Source organism: Triplophysa rosa, linkage group LG16, assembly GCF_024868665.1.
Source record: "Triplophysa rosa linkage group LG16, Trosa_1v2, whole genome shotgun sequence".
NCBI lineage: Eukaryota > Metazoa > Chordata > Actinopteri > Cypriniformes > Nemacheilidae > Triplophysa > Triplophysa rosa.
The window spans coordinates 17,406,367-17,433,709 of NC_079905.1; the positions used below are offsets into that span (position 1 = coordinate 17,406,367).

A 27,343-nucleotide genomic window follows, 5' to 3' on the forward strand; every position below is an offset into this window, starting at 1 on the left:
CATATCAGAGTTATATATTGTACAAAATGGAGAAAACTCTATTTTTGGTTAGTTAATACAGTACAGTATATTATAAAAATACAGAGTATCAGACAATATGGGTTTTATTCTAATATACAAAAATGCATAGAAAAACAAAGCATACATTGACTATTATTTCATTAGATATTCATATTTTGTCGGTCATCTCTTGTTTTTGACTACAGCATTATTCTTCGCTCTTTGCCAAGCCTCCCTAAATTCAGATCTGAGCTTCAGTTTGCACTCTTGTCACAATTGTTTTATACCTTTTTCTTAACATGTACATATTACAATATATACATATTAACATGTGTGACTAAAGGGCAAAGACGTCCATTTTTCAAAGCTGAACATCACTTTTGGTGTCTACTGTAGCATGCCAGATTAGTATTTGTGCATTCCCTTTCATAGTACGTTGAAAACGATATGTCAAAAGTGCCTTATTTATTTTTGGTGGATTTTCCGTCCATTCTTTATTTCTACTACTACCCACAATTCCTTGCACCACCCAAGAGAATTGATTTGCAATGGTTCTGTGGTGGGGCATCAAGTTGCATTTCGGTCGCTGAGGATGTTACAATGTTATAGAAAAGCGTGACAGAGTAGCAACAACACGTTTCTACCAGTGTATTATTTTTGGTATGTTGCCCACCCTCACATCATAGAACGGTTCATTAATGGTGTACCTTTTGTTTAAATAGCCAGACCTTCACCTATAAAACAGGGCTGGGTTTCCTTCTGTAGTTTTACACTACAATAGAAACACACAATGCCGCTTCACTGCTTCTCACAGCAGTCTAGTCTAGTTGTATATTCTTGTTCACTCAGCACTGCATGAATTAGCTCCATTTTACTTCCTAGCCAGTTCTCAGTCACCTTTAATTGAACCCGATTCATCCAGGTTGGCTCATGTTCAGGAATGTGTTCCTTGTTCTTGTGTATGTAAGACCAGAAACACACACTCTGTAAGTATGCAGATGTGAATGCAACGTATTTCAACATGCCGTTGTGTGCTTAATGTCACACAAGATTGATCGAGTTAATTTCAAAGTTCACTGTATGTGTTGTTATACAGGTAGCCAACTATAAAGATGAACTTTCCTGCTTAGAAAAATGGTTTGCATTCGGATGATGATAGATGAAAACCATAGACCAAATAGTCATGTACCTGAAACCCTCTTGTCCCACCTCTTCTGTCTCTCCATGCCCCCCCCTCTACTTTTCGAGAGATAGAAAACCACACTGCTCAGCTTTCATTCGCTGAACCTCAGTTACCCAGAGGCATGTTTACATTTCTAAATTAAACACCTTTTATTGAGTTCAGCTGTCAGTAGCTGTTCCAAGCGCTCCGCTTAGAGCAACCCTTTCCCTCTCACTCACATGCGCCGTTGCCTGTTGATATTCGAATGCAGTAAAAATAAAGTGCACCGTCGTAAATGTAGAGAGCAGTTTTAAAACGTGTTAATTAGAGCCATCTAGACACTCGATAATAGACAGAGAAAACGCTGCTTTGGATTGTGCTTAAACTTTACTGCGTTATCTCCAGACTCATTGAAATAATCGCTTAGACTTGGAGTACTGTAAGTGTCCATGCGTGATTAACATGCTCAGAACATGCAACGTGTCGATGAAAGTGCTGTCTCTTATTTTCTTTGGCCGCACTTTTTCTGTTCACACTGCACCCAAATCTCATTTGCTTTTCAAATTCAGTGTTTAGGACTGACCGACTGCGCACGACCTGATTTTGCCAAGTGGTTGATGTCCTCAGGGCAACATATTTTGGTGACCTAAGGACAACATTTTTATAAATAAAACCTAAACCCACACCAAACCGCAACCCTAACCATAACTTACCCCTAAAATCAGAGGGAAATGATAAGTGAAAAACAATGGTCTAGAAGCACCCAATCCTGGTTGGAAGATTAAACTTAAAATAAACTGTAAACTTATTTCTGAAATCTGATTGGTTGATTTAAATGTTGTCTCAGGGTCAACATGATGTTGTCCTAAGGATATCAACCACTTGGCAAAAACAGGAGAGCTGACCGACTGCGCCGTCAGGAGACTTTCTCGGACAACTGAGAGTAGCTGTCAGTGTGGAAAGAAAGGATGGAAAAAAGGGGAAATGTTTTCTCACGAGACTATATTTTGACTGCTATCACGAGATCCCGTCACGGTTCTCATCTCGCGCGGCACACAGGAGAACATAAGCGACAGAGACATTTAATGCAGACATACTTGCACCTTGTTCAAAATCACTGACTTACTCAATAAGTCACATTTCACTACATACTTAATAGTACATACTTTGCTGTATGAGGGAATTACTATAGCGGACCTGGATCCAGACAATATTGCTCACTTTGTATGACGAAATGGACGCTCTGCATAGTCTAGAACAGTGGTTCTCACTTTACAACTTTACAACTTTTTCGTTGTAAGGCCCGCTTTGTGTAGGGTGCATTGCTTTGCGCCCCGAACCCCCCCTCCCAAAAGAAGACTTACTAAATGAAACTTAGAATTTAAATTAATTCAAAAAGATCTTCAGTTAGACAATGCTCGATTATCAATTATTTTGGTTGGCGGTCTTATTTTCTGATGTTTGATTGCATGAAATGAATAAGTTTTATATAATACCACAAAATCTGTGGCCCCCCGATCCATCTTGGGGCCCCCAGTTTGAGAACCACTGGTCTAGAATGACGTAAGAATCAGACACGCATTATATCTTATTTTAATTTCAAATTGCATGAGAGAATAATTTGTACCCGGTTTTAAACATCGCATTTAGCATTTCAACCGAACAGATTTGACTTGCATTGAAACCTGACTTATGCTGCCTGTCTGAACAAAGCAAGAGTTTTTACTTTCTCTTTGCACATTTTATGACTTTCAAGCTTTGTGTGTCTCTGGGGTGTCTTTATATACGGTTTTTCATGTATTATGGATCATAAACAATTAAAGAGAAGTTTAAGATCTGAATAAACATAAAGGCTTAGCTAGAGGCAACGCTATGCATGGACAAAAGCTGAATGCCAATTCGCCTACTTCTAAGAACAAGAAGTACACACTGTGCTGGCAATGTTAAAGTAAATGCTTCACTTTTAAGTACTAAGTAAAGCGCAGCGGCAGCCTGCTAGTGTATATTTGGTTGTATTTAATGTCTTTTGAAAATGAATAAAGAATAATGTTTCCCTTTCAATAACTTGTGTTTTCTTTCCCCAGTGTTGAATGGTCATAAGGTACACAAGGAGAAAGAGTTTGCAACCAGATCCAGAGGCAGAGAGTCATCAGTGAGCAGAGATCGTGGCGAGACGTGTGACGCATCGGCTGTGATCTCCCATAAGCAAACAGAAGCCATGACCAAGAGGCACAACACCAATGGCCAGTACAGAAGAGATGAACTACGCAAGCAGGTACGGCCCCTCTTGTTAGTCCAAAACATTACAATTGAATTCATTCTTCTGTCAGTGACACGGCATATTTACCCTTTGTAGTACACATTTTATTTCCAAGAGAAGCTGCACATTTTTTTATACTGTAGGTCTGACCTATGGCTGTTAAACTGATGCTCCGTGTAATAAAACTTTATACAGTGTGATGCATCTCTGGTGACCTCACGCGACCCGTTAATCATGTTGTTACTGTAAGCGAGTTAGACGTTTAACCACGATGACTGACTAAACGTTAAACCCTCGACAGATTCAAGCATGTTATCAAACAGACACACTCATAAACACACGACCACTCGTCTTCTGTACTCAAAACAATAAACCGCGCTGAGAGATGCAGCAGGGGTGAGAATACTGTGGGAATCTATCAGACAGCTCTCTCTCTCTCTCTCTCTCTCTCTCTCTCTCTCTCTCTCTCTCTCTCTCTCTCTCTCTCTCTCTCGCTCGCTCGCTCGCTCGCTCGCTCGCTCGCTCGCTCGCTCGGGCACTCTTTAAAAGCCAATTTGCTGAAGAGCGTTCGTGTTCTGAAGAGCTATGGTGTGAGCGTGACCCAGCACACACGAGCTGAATGTTTATCACACTGCGTTCTGCTGTTTCACAGGGCTCGGTCAACGTGCGGTGTGTTTTCAGACTGTTTGTGCATGGTCAGATGTTGTGTTTATGCCAAGCTACTGTTCGCTTCGATTTTAACCGTGACAAACCCTTATTTCTGTTGCAGAGACTGTTTTTATACAGTCAGTGACAATATTTAAATGCAAGATTAAAGGGATACTTCACCCGAGAATGAAAACTCTGTCATCATTTACTCACCTTCGAGTTGTTCCAGATCTGTATACATTTCTTTGTTCTGATGAACACAGAGAAAGATATTTGGAAGAATGCTTATAACCAGACAGATTTTGCCCCCCATTGACAACCATAGTAGGAAAAAAACAATGGTAGTCAAAAGTGCCCCAGAACTGTTTGCTGTCCTACATTCTTCAAAATGTCTTCTTTTGTGTTCATCAGAACAACAAAAAATGATAAAGTAGTTTTTTCTACTATGGGAGTCATTGGGGGGCAAAATCTGTCTGGTTATAAGCATTCTTCCAAATATCTTTCTCTGTGTTCATCAGAACAAAGTAATTTATACAGATTTGGAACAACTCGAAGGTGAGTAAATTTTCATTTTTCAGAGAAGTATCCCTTTAATAACTGCAGTGGATTCATGTGAGCTAATGCATCTTCATGCGTCAGACTGAGCACCGAGAAGTTTCAGTAAAATGATCTGAAGGTTTAAATTTAGTTAGATTGACAAAATAAATTTTTGCAAACATAGATGTTTTTACTAAAATGATGTTTTTGAAGTGCAATAATGAAGAATGAAGAAAGAACTGTCAGTATAAGGACATAATAGATGGGAACTCCTTTAATATTTTGTAAAAAGTATCCCAATCTCAAAGGAGGTGCTTCATAAAATGAAAGATTTTTTTTCTGCAAATTCTAGGCAAAAGGTGAGTACACTGAAGATGCTGAAATATAATTGATACGTTTTAATTTCTTTTTAGTTACAACGTACAGGAATTCCAATAATAATTTTGGCGAGTTTAGTATTATTCCAAACTGTGTAAAATATAAATAAAGTATGATTTTACAAATTAATAACAAGTATGTTAAGCATACTAAAGCATTACGCTAGAAATGACAAGATCTTTATCTTCCATTCAGTACAAGTTGCACCTGATAAAAGAACCTGATAAATGTGTAAATGGCATGTAAAACATTGGACATGTGATGTAGAACGTAAAACACCGCTGACATGGCTTGATGTCATAAACTGTCATCACACAAACTGTTTATTTGTGAATTATGTACAGTGTTTGTAAAGTATTTCAGTAACTGTGTTTATTCATGATGTATACTTGGTGTTGAAGTAAAACATTCACATTCTCTTACCGAGCGCAAGATGGAGTTAAGCAGCTGTATTGAACCAGTTTACATTTTTTGTCTTGAAAGCTTTCAGCCGAGTTAAGTGCTTGGCCAAAAACGTCTCAAAAGAGGAAAAACAAATTTATGTGTTGTGTTAAACTAGTATGTTAACACCAATCACTTCATAATGCATCTTAAGCATTAAGCATATACTGTAAAAAAATCTGTAAAAAAAAAAAAAAATTCCGGCAGCAGTGGCACCAGTAAAAATCGTAAAATAATTTGTTTGATGTTAAATTATGTTTTATTGTAAATTTGCGGTCTTTCTCTAATGTGAGTATTTCATAAATACGTAAAAATATGTAAAACCAGTAAAATTCTGTAAAATTACAGGGTTTTTTAACAGTGTAGGAATGTAAGAATAGGATGATATTCTGACCAGCTGTGAAGGGGTTAAGCCTTCAATAAATATTGCTTAGGTAGTATACTTTTTCCTCTATTTGTGCTATTATTCATTTATTTTTGAACTGTTGCACTAATGTAAAAATGGAAAGAGACAGTGTTTCTTGGCCAGATGTGTCTGTGTAAGGGTTAAGATCATAACAGATAGATAGACGTGCGTGTGTGTGTGTGTTTGGTATGAGCTGCAGTGCTGCAGATGTTCTCAGTTAAATCTTCCTGCCATGCTGCAGCTGCCCTATAGCAACACATGATGTCATTTCTCCTCCCTTGCGCTCACGTGCGACCAGAATCCACTTCAGAGAGCTGGCCTTGTTCTGTCTGTGTGTGTTCTCTGCTCTTGTTTTGCTTTCCTTCCTGTTTCTGTCGCTCCGGCTGTTGAACAGGTTTAATCTCATGTCAGGCCAGCCAGCCGTTTACTATCCCATCTTTCTCTCCCTCATCCTTCCCTTTCTCTGCTTCCTCCCTTATTTCCTTCGTCTCGCTCTGTGTTTCCGTCGGTGTTAAAGGGGTTGCCCGCTGGGGCCAGGCCAGTGACCTGCATTCCTCGCCTACTGAGCTTCAGGCAGTCTAAATAATAGCTGGCAGCGAGCCGTGCAGCCTCAGGCTGTGTTCTGGATTCATTGAGCCCTCTAGTGGCCGCAGCGCTCAATACAGGCGGGCACGGAGACGTGATTTCTGCCCCGCGAGCTCAACTCAGCATCCGCCACGCTCGGCCGTTTTGCTGACTGGGATTACAATCACATTCTGCGCTCTCAGAGCTGCGCAGATGGGGTGGGGCGTGCCGGAGACGACTGGGGTGGGGGGGCTACAAAGGCACTGACATCATTCTACATTTGCTTACTCTACCTGCAGAGAGCATCCATCATGCCTGCCTCTGGGGCTGGAGTCTGTCTCTTTCTTTTATATTTCCCTCCTGCTGGTTTTTTCACCGCCGACAAGGGGAAACGATTGATGAAAGAGGTCACATTTCACTCCCCTTATCTTTTAATAGCCTCTCTTTGTTGTTGGGCTGCACCTGATAGGAATACAATGCAGCCAACGTCTCACTTCAAAGACACTCGGCAATCTCCTCGCTTGTGGTCCAAAGATCACTGCAGTCTGCACATAGTTTTTACAAAACTGCTTTGCATTGACAGCGTCCGGTGACTTTTGGTGTGAGAGATGGCTTGGGAGGGGAGGTTTAAGAGTGTGTCAAAACGAAAATTTAAATAAAATGTATTTGAATGGACCCTTTTATTACCAGGCGTGCCCTTGTGACAAGGCAACTTTCCCATAAGGTCTTTAAAATCGTTCTTGTTTTGTAGTGTATATATAGTAGTATATATAAATAATAACAGTAGTAATAGCTGTTGTTGTATTATTATTGTTAATATTAATAAATATTATTAGATTAGTTGTTGTTGTTATTTGTTTTGTTTATACTTTTTGAAGAGGACTAGTATTCAAGCACATTCTCAAAGCAAAAACAAAAACACTTTTGAATTCTCTACCTGATTTACCAGTTTTTTTTAATCAAGCAAAAATACAGCTTACCTCGACAGGCAGTGATGTGCATTTTTATTGTGATTGTGATGTGCCGCTTTGATATTTAGATTTAAAAAACTTTAGCGTGACATGACATGAGGGTGGGTAGATCCTGAATGGGTGAACCAGATATTCTCCGCATGTGTGGTCTCTATTATACTTTCGAATACCTGATCACATCCACGTCCATTGTTCCCAATAAAGGCTTGTCGAGGCCTTTAAACCAAATGTTAGCACTCATCCCTCCAGTCCACTGAGATGCCTCAAAAGTGGTTTTTGTTTCACCTGGAGTTTTAGTCCCCCAGCTGCTTCTTTTCTTGGCTCTGTGAGGACACGCAAATAAGAAATCAAATCCTTTATGTGATGCCACAAAAATTTGAGCCAAAGAAAACAGTGTGAGGAGAGAAGTCGGGTCTGACTTTGTTTGTAGCCTGGCATAGTCTTAATTCCCATGGCGGCTGTTAAACAATGAGAGGCCAGGCGTAACCCAAGCAGCATCTGCTTTGCTTGAAGTATACAGGGCCTCAGATCAGCTGAAAGCACGACTCCTTTTTATTTGGGGCATTAAAGCCAAATTTGCAGAACTTTAGTGTAGTGTGCAGCATAAAACAGGCTATGAATTGGTTCTTGAATGGGTTTTATGATTAAACTACACTTCTAAGGATATTTTGCAGCTATTGGCACCGAATGAAAACGATTCTCCTCTCCAGTGCATTTCTTTTCCCTCCTCCTTTCCTGCTTTTTTTTCTCTGGTTTGGGGTTTTTGGAGCTCTGTTGTGGTCCGTATTGTTGTGTGAGGAATACGTGCATTGTGACTGTCTACAGGAAGCACGCACGTAGATATTATGGGCTTATTAACATTCATATTGAAAGGTCTTGCACAGTGGTGATAGAATCCCACAACAGTTGTGACCCAGTGACAGTCTATGGCAGATGCCTGTAGATGCCTGTCATTTTGGGCCCTGTCCTGATGATACACATCACTGCGAATCACCTTTAAAACAGCAAATGATCGTTTATTGGATATCAGGTTCTTAAACAATGCATATGATAATTGGTTGAGCTCTAAAATAGGCAGATCTTTTCAACAAACAGCCGGTTTGAAAGAGTAATGCATCCATTCATAATCACGTCTGTTGCCATTTTGTAATTACTGTAAAAATATAGACACTGTCATATATCAAAAATGATCAGTCACAATCTGAACTGTAACATGACAACATCACATGACATCTCCTTTCTCTGTCCTCCACAGGTCCCAAAAGTAAACGGACTCACACGGGCATCATCAGTCGGTGCCAAAAAGTCGAAAGACTTCCGCCTGCCGTCCAAAACTGTGAACTACACAGCCACCGTGACCAAGGGCCACGTCACCTACACCAAAGCAAAACGAGAACTGGTGAAGAAAGCCAAACTCAACCACAGCAAGCACGCTGGGTCCGCTGGCCTCCGTGCTTACAGCAACAACCACCACCATCATTCTTATCATCCAACCAGCAATGGCCACGGCCGGCCCCAGCTCTCTCACTCAGGAAAAGCCCAAAGTATCAGTGCAAAAACCCGCAACCAGGTGCTATTGTCGAACGGGGTGCATAAGGTTACTAACGGGGGCCGGCTTAATGGCAGAATTAACGGACGCCACAGTGCCAGGGAAGAAGAGGACGATGTCCGAAAGGTGCGACAGGGTCTGCGGAACTCCAAACGCAGGAGTGAGGCGGCCATCGCGATTGTCACGGAGTGTGATGAGGCTAAAATCAAACAGCCTCTTACTGACGCTAAGAAACCCAAATTGCAGTCCAGTCCTTTGGAAACACGCAGCAAAAAAGCCCTTGGCCAGTTCAAAGCCTCGGGCAATGTTACTATTGCACACAGTATCACTGAAATGGCCGCTTCCCCCATGCAGAAAACGGGTCCCGCACCTCCTCCCTCTTCCCCCGCTGCTCCGGCCTCCCCCGCCATGCCCCAAAACCCTGCAACCCCTGAGCCGGCACGTCAACGGCCCAGACGTGCTTCTGCTGGCAAGCTGATGTTCATCAGGCAAGCACAGCAGAGGGCCCATACTAACCCCACCCTCAACCGGACCACATCCACTACCTCAGCCAGCAAGTCCTTCAAACCAGCAGAGCTCACAGCCACACCCCCGCCGCGGCTGGAAAGGGAGCGGGAACGGGAGAGGAGCAGGGCGGGGTGGGCGGCCCTGGGCGATGTGCCCATTTTGAAGCCCAACTCAAGGGAGTTTCAGGACCCTTTGGTGTACCTCGATTCAGTTCGGGAACGGGCAGAGACGTGTGGAATGTGCAGAGTGCTGCCGCCTTCTGACTGGAGGCCGGAGTGCAAACTGAATGATGAGATGCGTTTTGTGACGCAGGTTCAGCGCATCCACAAACTGGGTCGGCGCTGGGGTCCGAATGTTCAGAAACTGGCCTGCATAAAGAAGCACCTCAAATCTCAGGGCATCTCAATGGATGAGCTGCCACTTATAGGTGAGTTTTGGTAAAACCATGGTATAGAAATCAATTTTGGTGCTAAACCAGTTTGCTGGTATCTCAAATGTCAAGTTTTTCCCAAAAGATTCAAAAGTATGTCATCAGTTATGCACCTTGATTACATTCCAAGCTTCCAAAGAAACCCGGAATTGTTGGGTAAGATGTTGGCATACAATGAACGTGCGTTATGACCAGGGGCTTAACATCCTTCTTGAGTTGAATACTTGTATAAGCATTGTGTTTTGTATGTTTGCACTAGACACTAGCAATTGTGTATTGAATTGGATGAATCACAGCAATGGTGGCGGTTATGCCCTATGCATAATTAAGTATCAGTTTGAGCATTTTAACATTCTCTTAATTCAGTCGTAAAGGGGTATGAAAGAATCGGTCTATAAACTGACCAACAAACTGCTTCACAGTCCAGTGAGGGCAGTTCACAAATGCCGATTGCCACATGTTGTCATGTCGGTTGTCTGCCGAGATTTGGAAACTATTTCTCACCTCCTGCACATCTTTTAAATTTCCCCCAACAGCATTACGGGTTCATAAAGCAGATGGAACCGTTGCTTTGGGCTAGAAAGCTGTGCGCACTTAAGAGTCCAGTCAGGATATACGGTTGAAATAAATGTTTATTGAGCCTTGTAGAATGCCGCTGGTGTGCTGGAGTGATTCCTGCGAGAGATTTAAACTCCTGGTCATTGACCTTTGTTGGTGCTCTGTCTCTCTGTTCCTCTGCTCCGTTTCTCCAGCAACACTTCAGCCTTTATGTTTCAACAGACAAATAAAGATGCCACAACATTTTACACTCCCATATTTAGAGAATTAATGAGGTGTGAAATGTAATGAATTTCAATTCTGGACCTGTCAATACTTATTCTGCGGCAGATGGTGAAAAGCTTTGCTGTTGTTACGGTTTAGCAGAGTTATGTTTGGAACATAAAAAATGACTATTAAAGGTGATGTTATAATGTTTTAGGATGGCTGCAAGTAAACCATTTGAAAGTAGGTTTTTCTATAAAGGTGTGAAATTAGGGTGGGATCTGTTTGAGTGGCCTATAAAAAGCTGGAAGTAATGCTGTTTATTTTAGCAAGGCTAATGGGGCAAAAATGGCATACTTGACTCTGAAATTTGTGGATTTAGCACTACTACCATTTGTCCTTCCAGGTGGCTGTGAAGTAGACCTGGCTCGCTTTTCCGAGCTGGTCAGCGACATGGGCGGAATGCAGCAGGTTATGGACTTGAAAAAGTGGAGCCGGCTGGCCGACCTGCTCCGCATTCCCAAATCAGCACAGGACCGTCTGGCCAAGCTCCAGGAAGCCTACCTGCAATACCTGCTTTCCTACGACCTTCTCTCTCCCGAGGAGCACCGGCGACTAGAGCAGGAGGTGTTGGCAGAAAAAGAGGCTGTGGAACGCAAGTGGGGGCCCCTGGAGGGTCACACGGATAGCTGCCAGCAGTCCCTCTCTTTGCCCCGCTACGAGCCCAAGAAAGGGCTCACCGGCCTCAACCACCGCAACGGCTTCCGGAACCACGGCAAAGAGCCAGACACCCAGCGGCAGGTTGGCCGCCGCAGACTGTTTGCTCAGGAAAAGAAAGGGACGGTGGTGGCGGACGGTGAAAAGGCAGATGAGGCGGAAGATGGTGTTCTCAGTGACCAGCACAAATGTATATACAAGGTTAGGAATGATTTTAAAACTCTGGGGTTCAGCTTAGCCAATGATTTTTGGGATTCTTTTCTGCAATGGCAGTATTATGTGTCAAACTAGTTTCACTGACTTCATTCAGTCAGTCAGCCTGGCAGATGTGTCATTTCCTCAGGTAATGAAGTGTTTAGGGAACGCGGAGAGGGCTCGCCACTGAGCTGCCAAACCGCTTGCCAGAATATCAAGCGAGATGACTGTGTTCCCCTTCACGCTGAACACAGAGCCACACAGCTGGGGACGGAGTTGAGCTGGTCGGGGAATAAAAGCTTAATCGGGATGTGTTTTGGCTTTCCATGCTGATGGGGTTTGCTCTGCGGTGCTTGATGGATGCGTCTTTATATGCTGTGTTACGCATCTCAGATCTGAGCTTCGATTTCCCTGCTCTGTATTCTCTTGACTTGCTATGTTTCCGGGATAAGAATCTATTTATTCTTCAGGCAGATCATTCAGTAGCTCTTCGGTACAATATGTGTTTAGTTTCTGTTTCAGTCACTCATGACATAAGAGAAGCTCACTTAAAGAATGAACAGAGCTTGTGTGATATTGGTCCTTTAAGAGAAGGAAGGGGGGTAGAGGGAATTGTGTGACCTGTGTATGTGGGTGGGTGAGTGTGTATAGGTGAGAGAGTAGAGAAAGAGAGGCTGTTATGTTAAAGGGCTTGTTCCCAGGCCCTGGGCTGCTCATGTACGTGAGGCTGAACTCTTAGCTATAGTCTAGGTAAGATGACTCCGTCTCCTTTACCAGCCTCATAAAAATACAGCACAGGCTCTTATAGCACCCCGTCTGTCTGTGTGTGTGTTGTAGTCTGAAGTAACTCTCTCTCCTGATCTGTGTGTTGAGATTGAGCCTCCTCACCGAGTGGTGCCTGAATATTGGTCACGTCTCAGCTCAGCTTCTCACATACTCAACACCAGCACAATATCTGCCTGCTGCCAGTCTATTGCAATCTATGCTGTCACGCTGTTGAAGACCGGACTTAAACGGACATGCACTAATTAAAACCACTCCGAGATGGAGTTAAAAAGATTGAGAAACCCCTACTACACCAAGGCCCCCATTATATTCAACAATATTCAATGCCCCCCCCCACTCACAAAATTTCACTACACCAAGGCCCACATTATATTCAACAATATTCAATGTCCCCCCCACTCGCAAAATTTCACTACACCAAGGCCCACATTATATTCAACAATATTCAATGCCCCCCCCACTCAAAAAATTTCACAATTTCTACCCAATAAAATTTTTTAGAGCTTGACATATACATGTTTATTCATAAAAAATGGCCAAATAATAAGAAATATTGTGGTTTTTAGATTGTTTTCAGTGGTCATTTTGTCTAACTTATTAGTCACTTTTAGGCCCCCTTGTGGGCCACGGGCCCCCTTTTGAGAACCACTGGTACACTCTTAAAAATAAGATTGCTTCACAATGCCATAAAATGTCTAAATGGTTCCATAAAGAACTTTTAACATCAAAAGAACCTTTCTGTTTTTCTGTGCTTCAGATAATAAAAAGGTAAGAAAGAGATGGTTCTTTAAAGACCCCTTGATTAAATGGTTCTTTGTGGAACCAAAATGGTTCCTCTGTGGCATCGAAAGAATCTTTTAAGCAGCTTTGTTATTAAGAGTGTGTAGAAGATACAAGCCAAAAATGAAAGTAGATATAGCACTGTAGGAATGAAAATCTTACGTTTTACTTTCCCGTTGATTCATTGAACAGTTGATCATAAGGGTGTGTATTCTAGCATTTAAATGCACATTAGCTGGGCTGAAATGAGAAACGATGTTGGTGGTTTTGAGATAAAGAAGCAAGATTTGTAAAAAAAATTGTTAGTTATAGTATATTTGATCTCATTGAAATGTAAAGTTTATTAAACACTTCCTCTTGCTAATTCAACAATTCGACAGTTGACTGTACATCAGACACTGTAAAGTTTGTTTGGATTGCTTTGTCATGTTCTTACTGTTTGATTTTTTTCAGGGGAGATCAGTATCTTTGACCACCTTTTACAGAATAGCAAGAAATTCTATGTTGATGTGCTTCAACAAGGAGCCTGGGGCTGCTGAAGTTGAGGTACACGTACACAACTTATGGTATTTTACGCAATGATCCCTCTAGTGACCAATATGTGCAATGCTAAAAGTACGGTATCATACTATACTTGAAAAAACTGCATTTTAGTGTGCTGTTAAATATTGTATTTACATTTGCACTGCAAAAAGAAATTGATTTCTTACGAAGCAATTTTGTCTTATGATTGTAGTACAAATATCTAAAAATGCTTAATATTAGATACATTTACTTTTCAACTGACCAAAGATATTTAGTCTTGTTTTATAAATAAAAATATAAGAATTTACTACTTTTATGGTAAAAAAAAAAAACAAGCAAATATAAACTTATAAGTTGATATAAGATTATATATATTTTTTAGGAAATTGATTCTTCTAGCATACTCATTCATCCAGAGCGACTTACAAAAGATAGAGCTTTCAGCATTTTGCCAATGAGCTAACAATAAATGCAGTCTACTACAAAGCTAGTATTTTAGTAGCTGTACATGATTTTTTTAAATGCACAGTAGTAGAACGTACATTTAGTTGCATGGTTGCTCTGTGTTGCATATTTTATGACTGTATCCCTTGAAGGTTGTGTTCCTGTTTTCTAACGTTTTTCTGGGTATCTCCATCTCTCCTGCTTCTCTTACTTTACAGCAAGATTACTGGCGGACAGTGGAGCAGAGGGACTGCCATGTAGCAGTGCATTATGGGAAAGTGGACACAAACACACATGGAAGTGGATTCCCTGTGGCCAAGACTGAACCCTTCTCCAAGTAATTGCTTCTTCTCAATTAAAAGCATGATGGGAAGATTTATTGCCAGCGATGAATGATGATACAAAAATGTGTTTGTTTTGTCTCTGTGTCACTCTCTGCAGGCATGGATGGAACCTCACTGTCCTTCCCAATAACTCTGGATCCATTCTGCGCCATCTTGGTGCTGTGCCCGGTGAGTCGGCTATTGTTGTCCTCAGCGGCAGAAAAGACATTCCTCTCTTGACTGTAAAGTTTCTTTGTTGAATATGTCCTCATTTCTCTCTCTCTTTCTCTTGTTCTCCTATACACAGGGGTGACTATTCCCTGGCTGAACATTGGCATGGTCTTTTCTACCTCATGCTGGTCACAAGACCAAAACCGCCTTCCATACATGGATTACTTACACACTGGTGCTGATTGCATTTGGTGAGCATTCCTTCTACTTTCATTTTTCATTCATTATTATAGATAATTCATAATGATGTAGTAGTGATTTACCTAACTTGGTATTGTTTCGTGTATGTTATAATGTTATGTATCGAATAAATGTATGTTTAAATAATTTAGATGTTTAAATGGCTAATAATATGTCAACATTAAATGATAAGTTATTATACGATATGTAATGTTATTATTAGGGCTGTCAAACGATTAATCGTGATTAATCGAACCCAGAATAAAAGTTTGTGTTTACATAATATATGTCTGTGTACTGTGCATATATTACTTTGTCATTTATAAAAACATACATGCGTATCTGCATAAATAAATGTATTATTTATATATCATTTAAATTATTGGTAAATATAAAAACTACATGTAAATATTTACTAAATTATTGTGTTTATATGCACAGTACACAGACACAAACGTTTATTCTGAATGTGATTAATAGCGATTAATCATTTAACAGCACTTCTTATTATCAATATTTTATTACACATTTATTATAAGGTTTGTTTTACATATATTAAAATAATATTTGTATATTTTAATAACATTATATTGATTTTTAGTAATTATATATTCATACATTACATATTTCTACATAGTTTCTTTGTATGTACATACTACAGAATATTTGGATATGTAAATCATGTAACATTATATGTACATTATACGTTTTTACCTAATATAAAAAAGGAATGTATTTTTGATTCTTATACACTCAGTTTTTTATGTGTTTGTATTTGGAATTGTTATTCAGATCACAATAATATTATATGAGTCATATGACTCCATAATGTACATTTTTATTATAATGTAACGGCATTGTCAGGCTTCACCTCTAGAGGGCGCAGTACTCTGTGAAACACATTTAATTAGTTTGCAGTTTGCTCATGCCAGCGTCAGCTGTTTGTTTGTGTTGTATGTGCGTGACTCATCATAATAAAGCCAAATCCTGTTGCCATGGCAACACAGCTGGTTCAGATGCAGTCAGACAGCACTGTTGTCTTACGTCATCTAAACAAACACTGACAGACAGCTCCTCCCATCCTGTTACAGGTATTCTATTCCTGCTGAGGAAAAGACAAAGCTTGATAAAGTGGTGCACACGCTGCTACAGGCCAATGGTACACCAGGACTGGAAATGCTGGAGAAGAATATTATGGTATGACACTGTTGCAAAAAAAACAACACAAAAAATGCACAAGCATGCGATGTGAATGTGATGGACTAATTCTTGGAGTTTAAAGAGATGTGTTTCTACAATCCAGATTTCTCCAGAGGTGCTGTGTCGCGAGGGGATAAAGGTCTACCGTACGGTCCAGCAGAGCGGGCAGTTTGTGGTGGTCTTCCCCGGAGCGTTCGTGTCCAGGGTGTGCTGTGGCTACAGTGTATCTGAGACTGTGCACTTTGCCACCCCGCATTGGATGAACCTTGGCTACGAGGCTGCGAAGGTAAGCGATCACGTTCGTTTTACAAAAGACTGTCTTGTGTTTGTTTAAAGCATAGAAGAGAGGACACTTCAGAGATATTGGCTAACAGGTAATGCTATTAAAATATAAAATAAATTCCACCTGTTTTTTTCCCCGCAGGACCTGAAATGCAGGCGCATAGCCAAACCCTTCTCCATGGAGAAGCTCCTCTACCAGATCGCCACCGCCGAGGCCAAACGAGAAAACAGACTTGTACTCAGTACAATCTCTTCTCTTCTTAAAGATCTCAGGTGAGCACTGCAGAAAGTTTGTAGTTTTATCATGTTGGATTTGTCTATGAGGATGCATAAGAGGTGGTCATTGAATCATTTAAATAAAGTCACTGCTGTGGAAGGAAAACATTATGAACAGTAGTAAAGCGGTTTTCATGAGGACTGAACGGGTGTGATGGTCTCCTACAGGAACATAGAAATGAAGCAAAGGCAGGAGCTGTATGAAGCAGGGCTGCTCTCTTCTGCGCGATACTGCACTCACGACAACAACCAATCACCTGCAGACGCCCGGAAGAAACCGCGCAAGTGGCTGGCGCTGGAGTCATCGGAGAGACGCTGCCAAACGTGCCAGCATCTCTGTTACTTGTCTATGGTGAGATTTCAATATTATTATTATTATACAATATAACAATACGTTATAAAATTACAACACACACTAACATATACAACATATAACAGTAACATTCCTAAATCAGGACACACTTATTTAAAAAGTAAAATGACTTTAGGAAAATAAAAGAAAAATTCAAATGAAGTTGATGCTTGTTAGAGCCGTTAGCCTCATTGCAGCGCTCCGACATTTGACGCGGTTGTTCATCGGTCGACCCGGGATCCATTCACGTCTCATGAACCTTTCCCGATCCCGCCTCCTTCTCTCTCCCACTTCGCTTCCTGTCCTCTCTCTCACTGAACTCTACAAATAAAGGCAAAGACGCCCAAAATAAATCTTAAACAATTTCGCTTATGCTGAAAACAGGGGGAAAACATTGGTCAGTGGTGTCAATAAAATAATATTGTTTTCCCCATGAAGTTCCTTCTTACCTTACTGGTTGATAGTTTTTCTTGTTTTAAGTAAAAGCTTGATTTTTTTCAGAAAAAAATGTCATTTTTCTTCTCAGGTAGATGTGACTTCACCGTTCAGTTCCTTAATGCTATAGTTAAACTATTGTAGCGTTATAGTACTTTTAACTAAAAGTACTTTAATGCAAATTTAAATGCAAAACAGAAAAATATCGATTAAACCTAAAGTATCAAAAACAAAGAAATGTATACAAAACATATAATAATATACCAAATAATCACTTTAATTTTTAACCAAATGATTTACTTCGATTCATCATAAACATTAGAATGACTACCAGAGTGTTTATGATCTCAATTGAGCTGTAGTTTGTTTGGTAGGTGGTGCAGGAGAATGAAAACGTTGTCTTCTGTCTGGAGTGTGCGTTGAACCATGTGGAGAAAAACAAAAGCTGTCGGGGACTCAAGATGATGTACCGCTATGATGAGGTAAGATGCTGGCTCAAAACATGATCGAAAACACACCTGCAGGGGGAGCTGTTGAGATGCCTATGCTTGCACAGCATTCTAGAACCCTAGTGGCAAACAATCACCAAACATCGCACAAAACCACATGCTTTAAAGATAGATTTGCTTGTGACATAGCACGTGTTGTTCTCCGTCTGTTATTATTTCATTTTCTGAAAATCTTCTCATCTGAAGATCTTCTCATTGTCTTTCTCCCTCTGATCTCTCAGGAGCAGATCAACAGTTTGGTGAGTCAGGTGTGCGGTAAAGCCCTGCTGAGAAACACATCAGACGTCTGCAAAGGCTCCAGCCCCACCAAATCCCCAGCCAAGCGCCGCCCTCGCAAGAGCTCCGCCGTAGAGGGGACGCTCACCCACCTGCCCAACCACCTGTCCAAAAGTGCCACTGCTGCAGTCTCATGAGATGGGGGGCGGGTTTGGGGGGGCCGTGTCCTCACCTACTCCAACCAATCCATTTCCCTCCATGTCATTTCTGTCTCGTATCAACCCCGCCCTCATAGCAGAGCAGAATTCCCTGTGTTGAAAACAGGCTGCCTTTTTTGCACTAGTGCACTAGTTTTTCGTTTTATTTGTTTGTTGTATTCTCCGGATGTTTGATAGCATTAAGAGATACGGTCCCAGGTGTGCATTTCACTGGCATGTGCGAGTATGACATCATCCTGGATCATCCTCCCGCGTCATCTCCGGCCACTTTGACTGCACACGCGCTCGCCTGAACTGTGAAACCTGGGACATATGGGTGCTTCTCTCCTCGTTTTTACGGCCCCCTTCCTTTGAATGTTGGCGGAGCTGCCGAGATCTTGTTGTTTTATGATTTGAATTCATTCAGCCCCCATGCAGCTCCTCTGCGGAAAAAAACGCAGCTCTAAAGAAGGTAATCACTTGAAATTTAGCTTGTTTTTAAGAGGAAGTATTATGTTTTAGTTCGGTTTTCATTTCATGCTTTCCTCTGGGGATTTGGGGAACACTGGTTTCCATGGCAGCGGGTCCGGGATGTACTTGAGGAAGCGGGCGGGTTACAGAATGAAAGGGTGTGGGTCCCGTCCCCGTAGTAAGAGGGATTCTTACTCCCACGTTGATGCTTACGAGTGATAACTGTGCCTGATGTTTAGCGGGGAGATCTTTCTTTTATTTTTGGTGCTGTTTTTTTTTTATGTATATCAGTACAAAATGGTAATAAAAACAGAAGCGCTATGTGCTGTAGCCTTCTAATCCCACACGGCGGAAAAGCCCGGAGGTTTTCCGCTTCTAGATGTGCAATCGTGTCAACATTCCACTTCCAGACTTATTGATTCATCTGTACCAGTTAACATTAATTATTATATTATATTATTGTAATTATTCTATTTTGTGTTTTGACTTTTTTTTCTCTTAATCCGATACGATATCAAGTTAGAGCCACTATTCAGAGGGTGTAAAATGTGAAATACAAGTCCGAGTTTTGTTCTTTTTGGTTTTCCCTTTTGCAGAAGTATCATGAGTTGATTTAAAGAAAGAAAATCTCCTTTTGTGTACATAATCCTGTAAATGTCTTTAATACTTGAGCCTTTGTTGGAGTAACGGAAGAAGCAGATTGATGGATGGAGTGATGGCAGATGAAGAAAAGCCTTACATTTTCAGTTTCTTCAGCTGTGGGAGGCACGTACAGGGTTGCTCTGGTAATGTGTATAAATTTGAAGTGCTGCTTACATCACTGAGGACTACGATACGGAGTCGCGAATTCCCCCTAGTTATTTTTTAGGTTTACTTTTTTAAAGAAAAGGGAAAATGCTTTCACAAAAAAAAGGTTTTTACATTTTCATTACTGAAAATTCAACATTGTAGTAGCTACTCATGTTGCACTGAGCTTGCCAGTGGGGACTGTCAAGGAAAAACTATAATCCAGTTTGTTGGTTGATGTTCTTAACAGAAGACTGAACTGTTTTAGGAGTATTTAATGAAAACCGAGTCGGGTGTTTTCAACAACAACGGTGGTTGTCAAGTTTTTATGGCCTTACGATGTATTTTATTCAGAATATTTTGGTGTTTCTGTTTTTTGGTTCCTTTTTTCTACAATATGAGAGAGATATGCTCACTGTCAGGCGAAGTTAATTTATTAGCACTGCGTCTCAGCTTTTCCTCCCATGAGGAAAGAGTTCATGTTGGTTATAATGCCAGTTTAATTTTATTTTTTACTTTTTCAATTTGTACTTAAGGTTTAATAAAAACTCATGGACAGTTCACTGTCAGACTGTGTGTTTGTTACTGCTCTTTCTACTGCTATAAAGGTGTCTTCGCAAGATTTTCATACATGCTAATATAGAAATATAACACCATAAACATAAAAAACACAAATGCTGTGACCTCATTTATAAAACGTGCATATGCACAGATGTGATCGTAAAACGTGCGTACGCAAAAACCCACGGCAACGTTCATATGCATAAAAACGGTCTTTGACGTGGAAAAGTGCTTTGCGCCACGTCAGGGTCTGAGCAGACGTACGCACTTTAGCTTGTCCGAGTGCTGAAGGTTTTTTGAAATATAAATCATTCTCGCCGCTCGTATAGGATTTGGATGTTAGGTGCTCTTTCATATATCAATGAAATTAATTAGACATCATTTAAAGGCGGAAATCTGAAATTGTTGAGCTGCGCGCAATTTCACGATCATTTGCAGATTTCACATCTGATAGAGAGGCGTACACGCGTTTTCTGTGCGTACATTCGTTCTATGAATCACACGTACGCACTTTAAGAAATGGTCGTACAATCACATTTAGGACGGTTTCTAAGCAACATTTTATAAATGAGGCCCCTGATCTAGTTTCTCATTTAACTAACTACATCCTTTATCATATACTGATTTCCACTGTATTCTCTGACAGGGAGATAGACCATTTGTTTAATGGTATGGTTGTATACAAGTAACTGATTCAACAAACATGATACATGAGGTTGACTTGCGATTATAAATAATAAAAAGGTTTAAAACAACACATTACAGAAAAAAAACAATATTCAAATAAATGATATTCTACACATCAGTCTGGAGACCTGCAGCAGTACCTTCATGGATTCCCAGGGGATTTCTTTATAGCATGTTAACGGATGCACAGGTTATACACTCTAAAAAAAATAAGGTTCTTTAATGATGGTAAAGGTTCTGTATAGAACCATGTCTTCTGAAGAACCCCTTTTCAGCTGAAATGGTTCTTTGTATTGGGAAAGGGTTCTTTATTCCCGCCTTTTTTGGTTTAAAGTAAATCAGTTATTTAGAAGCTGCCTCCTGATTGGTTGTTTGTCCTGAATCAAAGTCCTGATTTCACAGTCCTGCTGAGGTGCCTGCAGACTGACACACCACACAGGTAAGCTTCAGACTGTTTTTAATCATATAGTTTTTTTCCATAATTTAAGATATTCTATGGTTATTTAATTTATGGGAATCTTCTTTACCAATTATTTAGGATAGTTAAAATGTATATACTCTACTTAATATTTAAAAAATGTATTACATTAACAATATTATCCTAGCATCAATCATTATTTACTTCTACTGGCTGAACTTCCATAAACCATTTTTCTGAAGTATTTTCATGCACATTATCTTGATGTTTCTTCAACAGTATGTTGTACAACATGTATTTAGGTTTATTTATTGATATTTCAGAGTTTCGTATGTGACCTTGTCCTGGGAGTGAACTTGGAAGAGACGGGTATTTCTCGCAGTGCTAACCAAGTATCAGTTCAGCTCAGAAGTCTGACAACTGTGTCATACTTAATGTTTTAAAGGTGATATATTCATGTTTCTTTTAAAGTTGATATCCTTTCCACATTAAAACGATAGCAATTTACAGTTAAAATAATTTTGGAAATGAAGTTTCGTGTGTTCTAATAGTGCTTATATGTACATGTCTCTGTTTCAGGTGAATCATAAGCCAAGCTCTAGACCACTGCAGGTCTGACTTTGACGGTTGAGGCAAATTCAGTGACACATTCAAAGGTAAGTAATCAAAATTTACGAATGAATCTTTAGCCAAACATTATCTTTATTACCAAAAACACGTTTATACTGCAGGAGTCAGCTCAACCAAACTTCTGCCATGACATCATTTTTACATATGAGAGTGACCTCTACACTAACATCAGCTTGTTTTGTCTCCATGTCTCATCTACAGGCTCCTGAAATCACCTGAGACTGACAGACACAGCTCTGGTTCGGCCTGATGCTCAAGGATGATGACCACAGCCAAAGAAGTACGCAGGATTTTGGAAATACCGAGGTCCAAAAACTGAATTTGTCCCAAACAAAAAAATTGACTTTCTTGATCTACATACAGTATGTGCATTTTAAAATGCTTGGAGTGCAAATTACATAACAATTGCTAAAACCATCTCTATCTTTTCATGTTTATCAGTAATGAAAGTAAACACACGGTCAATTGATATTTTTATACAAATACTACCAGATTGAAATACAACCTGTCTTTCATAAAGGAGCATAATGCATTTGGGTTTGAAATTACATAAAGGTAAGATGTTTCCATTTTTGAGTGAACTGTCCCTTTAACTTTTTGTGTAGCTACAGAAGTTGCAGACACTTAGGTTTTTATTAAAAATAGTGTTTTTTATAATAAAAACAACTTAAAATAATATAGAAACAGAATTAAAGAACGAGAATTTGTCTAAAAGTGATGCATTTGAATTATTTGCTTATCGTATAGTTGTTTTAATAGGCTAACAGCAACCTATAAACACACCTGAGTCAAAGCCACGCAGTTTAGCATGAACTAGTGAAGGTCTGGTAATGTTTTTGTCGCGTCAAACTGACATTAAACACGTAAATGATATGTTTTGTAGTTTAGATTACTGGATATTACAATCGGTCGTTTACTCAGGTTTGTTGTTTAAATGTTGACGCGCGTCAAGCACGCTCATAACGTGAGCGCAAACTCCCGGGCGCTCTGAAAAGAGGGAGAAAGCGACGCAGTCAGCGTTTTGCACGCATTTTTAGACGCGACATGTGAATGGCCGCTAACATTTCAATGATAAAACATTAAACAGTTAGCTACGTACATCGCGCTCTTTCACAGTAGAAACTGAACTCGAGCTTGACTTCTGTCAATAGCAACTCACGTCTTCTTTCATGTGATTGGACAGTAATCCTCGCCTTTCTTCGTTTGATTGGCCAACTCAATCAGATTGACACTTAAAAGAGCGCTGTTAAACAGCTGAGGTAGATCTAGATCTAGGCGTTTTCTACAAAATTGGCAGTACTAAATACAGTTTTTTTCACGATAAAAACTACCGAGGTCTGGACCTCGGGGACCTCAATGGTGGGTACGGCCATGACCACAGCCATAGATGGAAAGTGGTGGGAATCTGTGATGATCATGGCCTGCAAATTTGAGCCCCATGCCAGACCTTACTTTTGTTTGGCCAGAAACTCCAAAACTAAAAATAATGGATGTAATTATCTGCCACTTAACACAGAAAACAATAAAAGATTAACTCATTTTATTGCCTGTCTGACTTCTTGGCTGCACTCTTGGCTGCACTGCTTGCTGTATAATCTTGCTGACCAGTTAACTTTAAATAGTAATCATGTATTTTTATAAATTTCCTGGTTATATATATACTTTTATTTCTATACATTTTTTGTTCTCACATTTCTACTGATTTTGTGCTAAAATGGGCTAAAACTTATTTCTTTACTTTTTCCTATGTCTCTGTTTAGGGCTAATATGTTTTTTTTCTGTAAAGCTGCTTTGCAACAATGCAAAATTGTGAAAGGTATTAATATGTACAAAATGTTGCATTTAATGATGTGACCAGTAGGAAATAAAAGTATTACTTGATTTCCATGTCTTGCTTATTGTTTTTACAAGGTAAAACAGAAATAGAAAATCATAAAATCTATAAAAAATAAATGAATGAATGAATAAAAATACCTAAATTAAAACCCCTCCTGTTTTCTGATAAAGATAGGGTTCTTTATAGCACCACTGAAGTTCTATGTAGAACTTTTCAAGGCAGGATTCTTTGTGGAACCTCATAAAAAGGGTTCTATATAGCACCAAAAGGGTTCTGCTGTTGCCGAAGCCGAAGAACCCTTTTTTGGTACTATTTAGAACCATTTTTCTTAAGAGTGTATATTTGTCATTTTTTACCACAATTTGCCAATTAATTCCACTAAATGCTGATAAAATTTAAACTTTTTTTTGTTTTGCACAAACATGCTGGTATAATACAATGACCATATTCGGAGAAATACATTAAAGGGATACTTCACCCAAAAGAGAAAATTCTGTCATCATTTCCATGTTCCAAATCTGTATAAATTTCTTTGTTCTGTTGAACACGGAGAAAGATATTTGGAAGAATGCTTATAACCAAACAGATTTTGCCCCCCCATTGACTCCCATAGTAGGAAAAATTACTTTATCATTGTTTTGTTCTGTTGAACACAAAATAAGACATTTTGAAGAATGTAGGACAGCAAACAGTTCTGGGGCACTTTTGACCACCATTTGTATTTTTTCCTACTATGGGAGTCAATGGGGAGGTTATAAGCATTCTTCCAAATATCTTTCTCCGTGTTCAACAGAACAAAGAAATTTATACAGATTTTGAACAACTCGAAGGTGAGTAAACGATGACAGAATTTACATTTTTGGGTGAAGTATCCCTTTAAAATGTGAACATTTCTGAAGTAAAATAGCATAAACACATAATAAAGAAAGATTTATTAGGTTTTAATGGTAAACAGATTTTGGATTCTGTTCTAAAATAAAGGTGACGGTTAAAAAAGTGACAATAAATTTGAATGTTTTCTGGTCACCAGATAGCAACACAATTCATATTCCCTGTGATGAACAATGCTTTACAAAGCTGAAAGTAGATCCAAAAGAAGTGAAATTAATTCTGAGAACAAATCTTGCATCATTTGTTTATAGATGTCAATGCTTAGTCTGACATTTTATAATTCAAACATTGTGGCTGAGTTGTCAATAGTTTTTGGGACTGCTGTATATTTTGTGTTATATTGAATCTGTTGTTAAATATTAAAACATGGCCCAAAGCCTAATCGAGATGCATTGATCATAATTATCATAACGTTACTCTTGTAAGCCAGTGAAACAATATTGATTTTATCCACACGAGAGACGTAGCTCACGCCTTTCATCTTATTTCAAAACATCAACAAAACCTTTCTTTTATTATCTGAAGTTAGTGAAAACATTAAGAGTACTCCAGAGCTTGTATACAAGCTACAAATCGAACTGAATACAAACAAAGCAAAAATCATGACAAATAAAAAAGGAATGATTGTATTTTTATGCCTTTGTTCATGACAACAATGGTACCGAGGGGAAAACAAAACCCCAAAATCATTACCGATGTGTCTGTACAACAGTATAGCTATGAGCTGTAGTCAATGAATGTCAAACAGAAAAAAAGATATTTATTGATTTAGAGGGCAGGCACAAGATCAGGCGTATACTGCACAGCACCAAAACAAAAAAAATACAAAAACCAAAAGGGTTTAATGATGCGGTCACACTGGACAAGTTCTACACAGAGCCCTGCGTATGGGCAGCAACAACACACACAAAAAAAAGGGTTTTCATTGACACATAATGGATTCTGACGTATTTGCACTGTTATTGTTTTTCATTATTTTAAGGCTGTAATGTACAAAATTGGATTGTAAAATTTCATTATTATTAGCAATAATATCATCTTCCATTGATGCGCAGGTCGCGTTCACATGCGTATGAATGGAAGTCAGTTGAATGAAAGTCTAGCGTGACCGAGGACAATTGCACACTCTTCCTTTGGACAAAAGTGCATAGCACACTCCTAATTACATCACTTCCTGTTACAGTCTGTTGCTTATCCTCCACATGTTCAGGATGAGCTGTTGCTCTCACAGTTCTTTATTTTCTGGTTAAGTTCGGGTAACGTGGAATCCACTTCAACCTCTTCCTGATCTGGTTGGACAAGCAGAGAGCGGCGGTTTCCTGTTTGTTTCCTTTCATCTTCTTCATCCTCGTCTTCCTCTTCCCCTGCTTCTGTGTCCTGGCTTACCGAGTCTGTGCACGTGGAGGAAAGAGAGGCGAGTTTGTGTCTCAGATCTGCCTGCGTGGGCACCTGAAGTGTGATCTCAGAAGTGAACGACTCTACATCTGGCCCTGAAACAGATTCAAGACAAGAAAAAAACAGTGATGATGATTTATGAATGCTGATTTCTTTAAAAGTCTTGAGAGTTGGACATTATATTGAATATGTATAAGCACGTTATGCATGAATCAGGTTATACTTGATAACTTGGTTACAACAAAATTGTAAATTACAGAACTGAACAAAACAATTCTGTGCTATCTTTCTGGTCTTTATCTTCAGAGAGCAGAATGTCTGACCTTTTTAAAATATTCCCTTACTGTATACAGGTACTGTATGTGTCAGTGAAAATCAAAGGTTACGAATACTGCAGAAGGGCCACATTAGCCCAGTGAGGCACAAACCTCAGCCACATGAAAGATTAAAAATACAAGACATCTAAACTATGGAAACTATGGAAATAAAAATAAAACTAATTTAGCCATTTACTCATCATTTACTCGTCCTCTTGTCATTTCAAACCTTTATGACTTTCTTTCTTCTGCAGAACACAAAAGAAGATATTTTGAAGAAAGTTGGTAACCGAACAGCACTGGACCCCATTCACTTCTATTGTATGGACACAAAACCAATGCAAGTGAATGGGGTCAAGTTAGCAACATTCTTCAAAATATCTTCTTTTGTATTCTGCAGAAGAAAGAAAGTCATACAGGTTTGAAATGACAGGAGGTATGACAGAATTTCATTTTTGGGTGAAACCGCTTCAGTCACAGTTGTGATCATCAGTCACAACCACACTGTAAAAAAACAACGTAAAATACACGTAAAAACAAACAAACAAACAAAATAGCCAGCAAGCTTCTGTATTTTAAACCACAGTCAAATTACTGTCAAAATAACTACAGTAGTTTACAGCATACCGTATAAAAACTGTATATTTATATTATACATTAAATATTTTTTTGCTGTATTTTAAAATACTGCAAAGTTTCTACACAGGAAAACTAATCACGATAGTTGTTTGTCAATAATACTAGTGCATTACTTTATACCTAACACTGTAAGCACAGTTACAGTACTTCTTACAGTAAATCATAGATTATAATTAATAATCTAATAATAATATATTACCTATTACAGATTTAAAAAGAACAAAATATTAAAGCTTTTCTGCAAATAACATATTAGACAAGGATAAATGACAAAAGTCAATTTAAAAGTTTATTATTAAACTTGAAATCATTAAAATGTAAGTCTGAAAAAAGAAACGAATCATCTATAAATAAAACCTCTACCCAACCTGCCATCCTAACAAACTGCTGCACATCCAAACTAAAGTTTCCTCTTTTTGAATAACCCATGACACAATACAAAAATGTC

General features: G+C 39.4%; 2 protein-coding genes and 1 long non-coding RNA gene across 4 annotated transcripts in view; 2 read left to right on the top strand and 1 right to left on the bottom strand.

Annotated features, from left to right (window-relative positions):
- The window catches only part of jarid2b (jumonji, AT rich interactive domain 2b), a 113,235-nt gene extending 93,154 nt beyond the window's left edge, over nt 1-20,081 (top strand). Inside the window, exons 6-18 of the mRNA XM_057354174.1 lie at nt 3,247-3,437; nt 8,623-9,850; nt 11,022-11,533; nt 13,547-13,639; nt 14,281-14,399; nt 14,504-14,574; nt 14,693-14,807; nt 15,888-15,993; nt 16,100-16,282; nt 16,421-16,551; nt 16,723-16,906; nt 17,716-17,823; nt 18,072-20,081. Coding sequence (XP_057210157.1) covers nt 3,247-3,437; nt 8,623-9,850; nt 11,022-11,533; nt 13,547-13,639; nt 14,281-14,399; nt 14,504-14,574; nt 14,693-14,807; nt 15,888-15,993; nt 16,100-16,282; nt 16,421-16,551; nt 16,723-16,906; nt 17,716-17,823; nt 18,072-18,263 — 3,233 coding nt within the window. The 3' untranslated portion in view covers nt 18,264-20,081. The remainder of the gene's footprint in view (nt 1-3,246; nt 3,438-8,622; nt 9,851-11,021; nt 11,534-13,546; nt 13,640-14,280; nt 14,400-14,503; nt 14,575-14,692; nt 14,808-15,887; nt 15,994-16,099; nt 16,283-16,420; nt 16,552-16,722; nt 16,907-17,715; nt 17,824-18,071) is intronic.
- A 1,354-nt stretch (nt 20,082-21,435) lies between these two features.
- On the top strand, nt 21,436-23,994 carry LOC130566595 (uncharacterized). Its single transcript, XR_008964497.1, has 3 exons — nt 21,436-21,631; nt 21,766-21,842; nt 22,018-23,994. It is a non-coding gene; the product is annotated as an uncharacterized LOC130566595 (long non-coding RNA).
- A 1,290-nt stretch (nt 23,995-25,284) lies between these two features.
- dtnbp1b (dystrobrevin binding protein 1b) overlaps nt 25,285-27,343 on the bottom strand; it is a 44,775-nt gene continuing 42,716 nt past the window's right edge. For both annotated transcript variants that reach the window (XM_057354168.1, XM_057354167.1), the window contains exon 4: nt 25,285-26,034. In XM_057354168.1, coding sequence (XP_057210151.1) covers nt 25,751-26,034 — 284 coding nt within the window. In that variant the 3' untranslated portion in view covers nt 25,285-25,750. The remainder of the gene's footprint in view (nt 26,035-27,343) is intronic.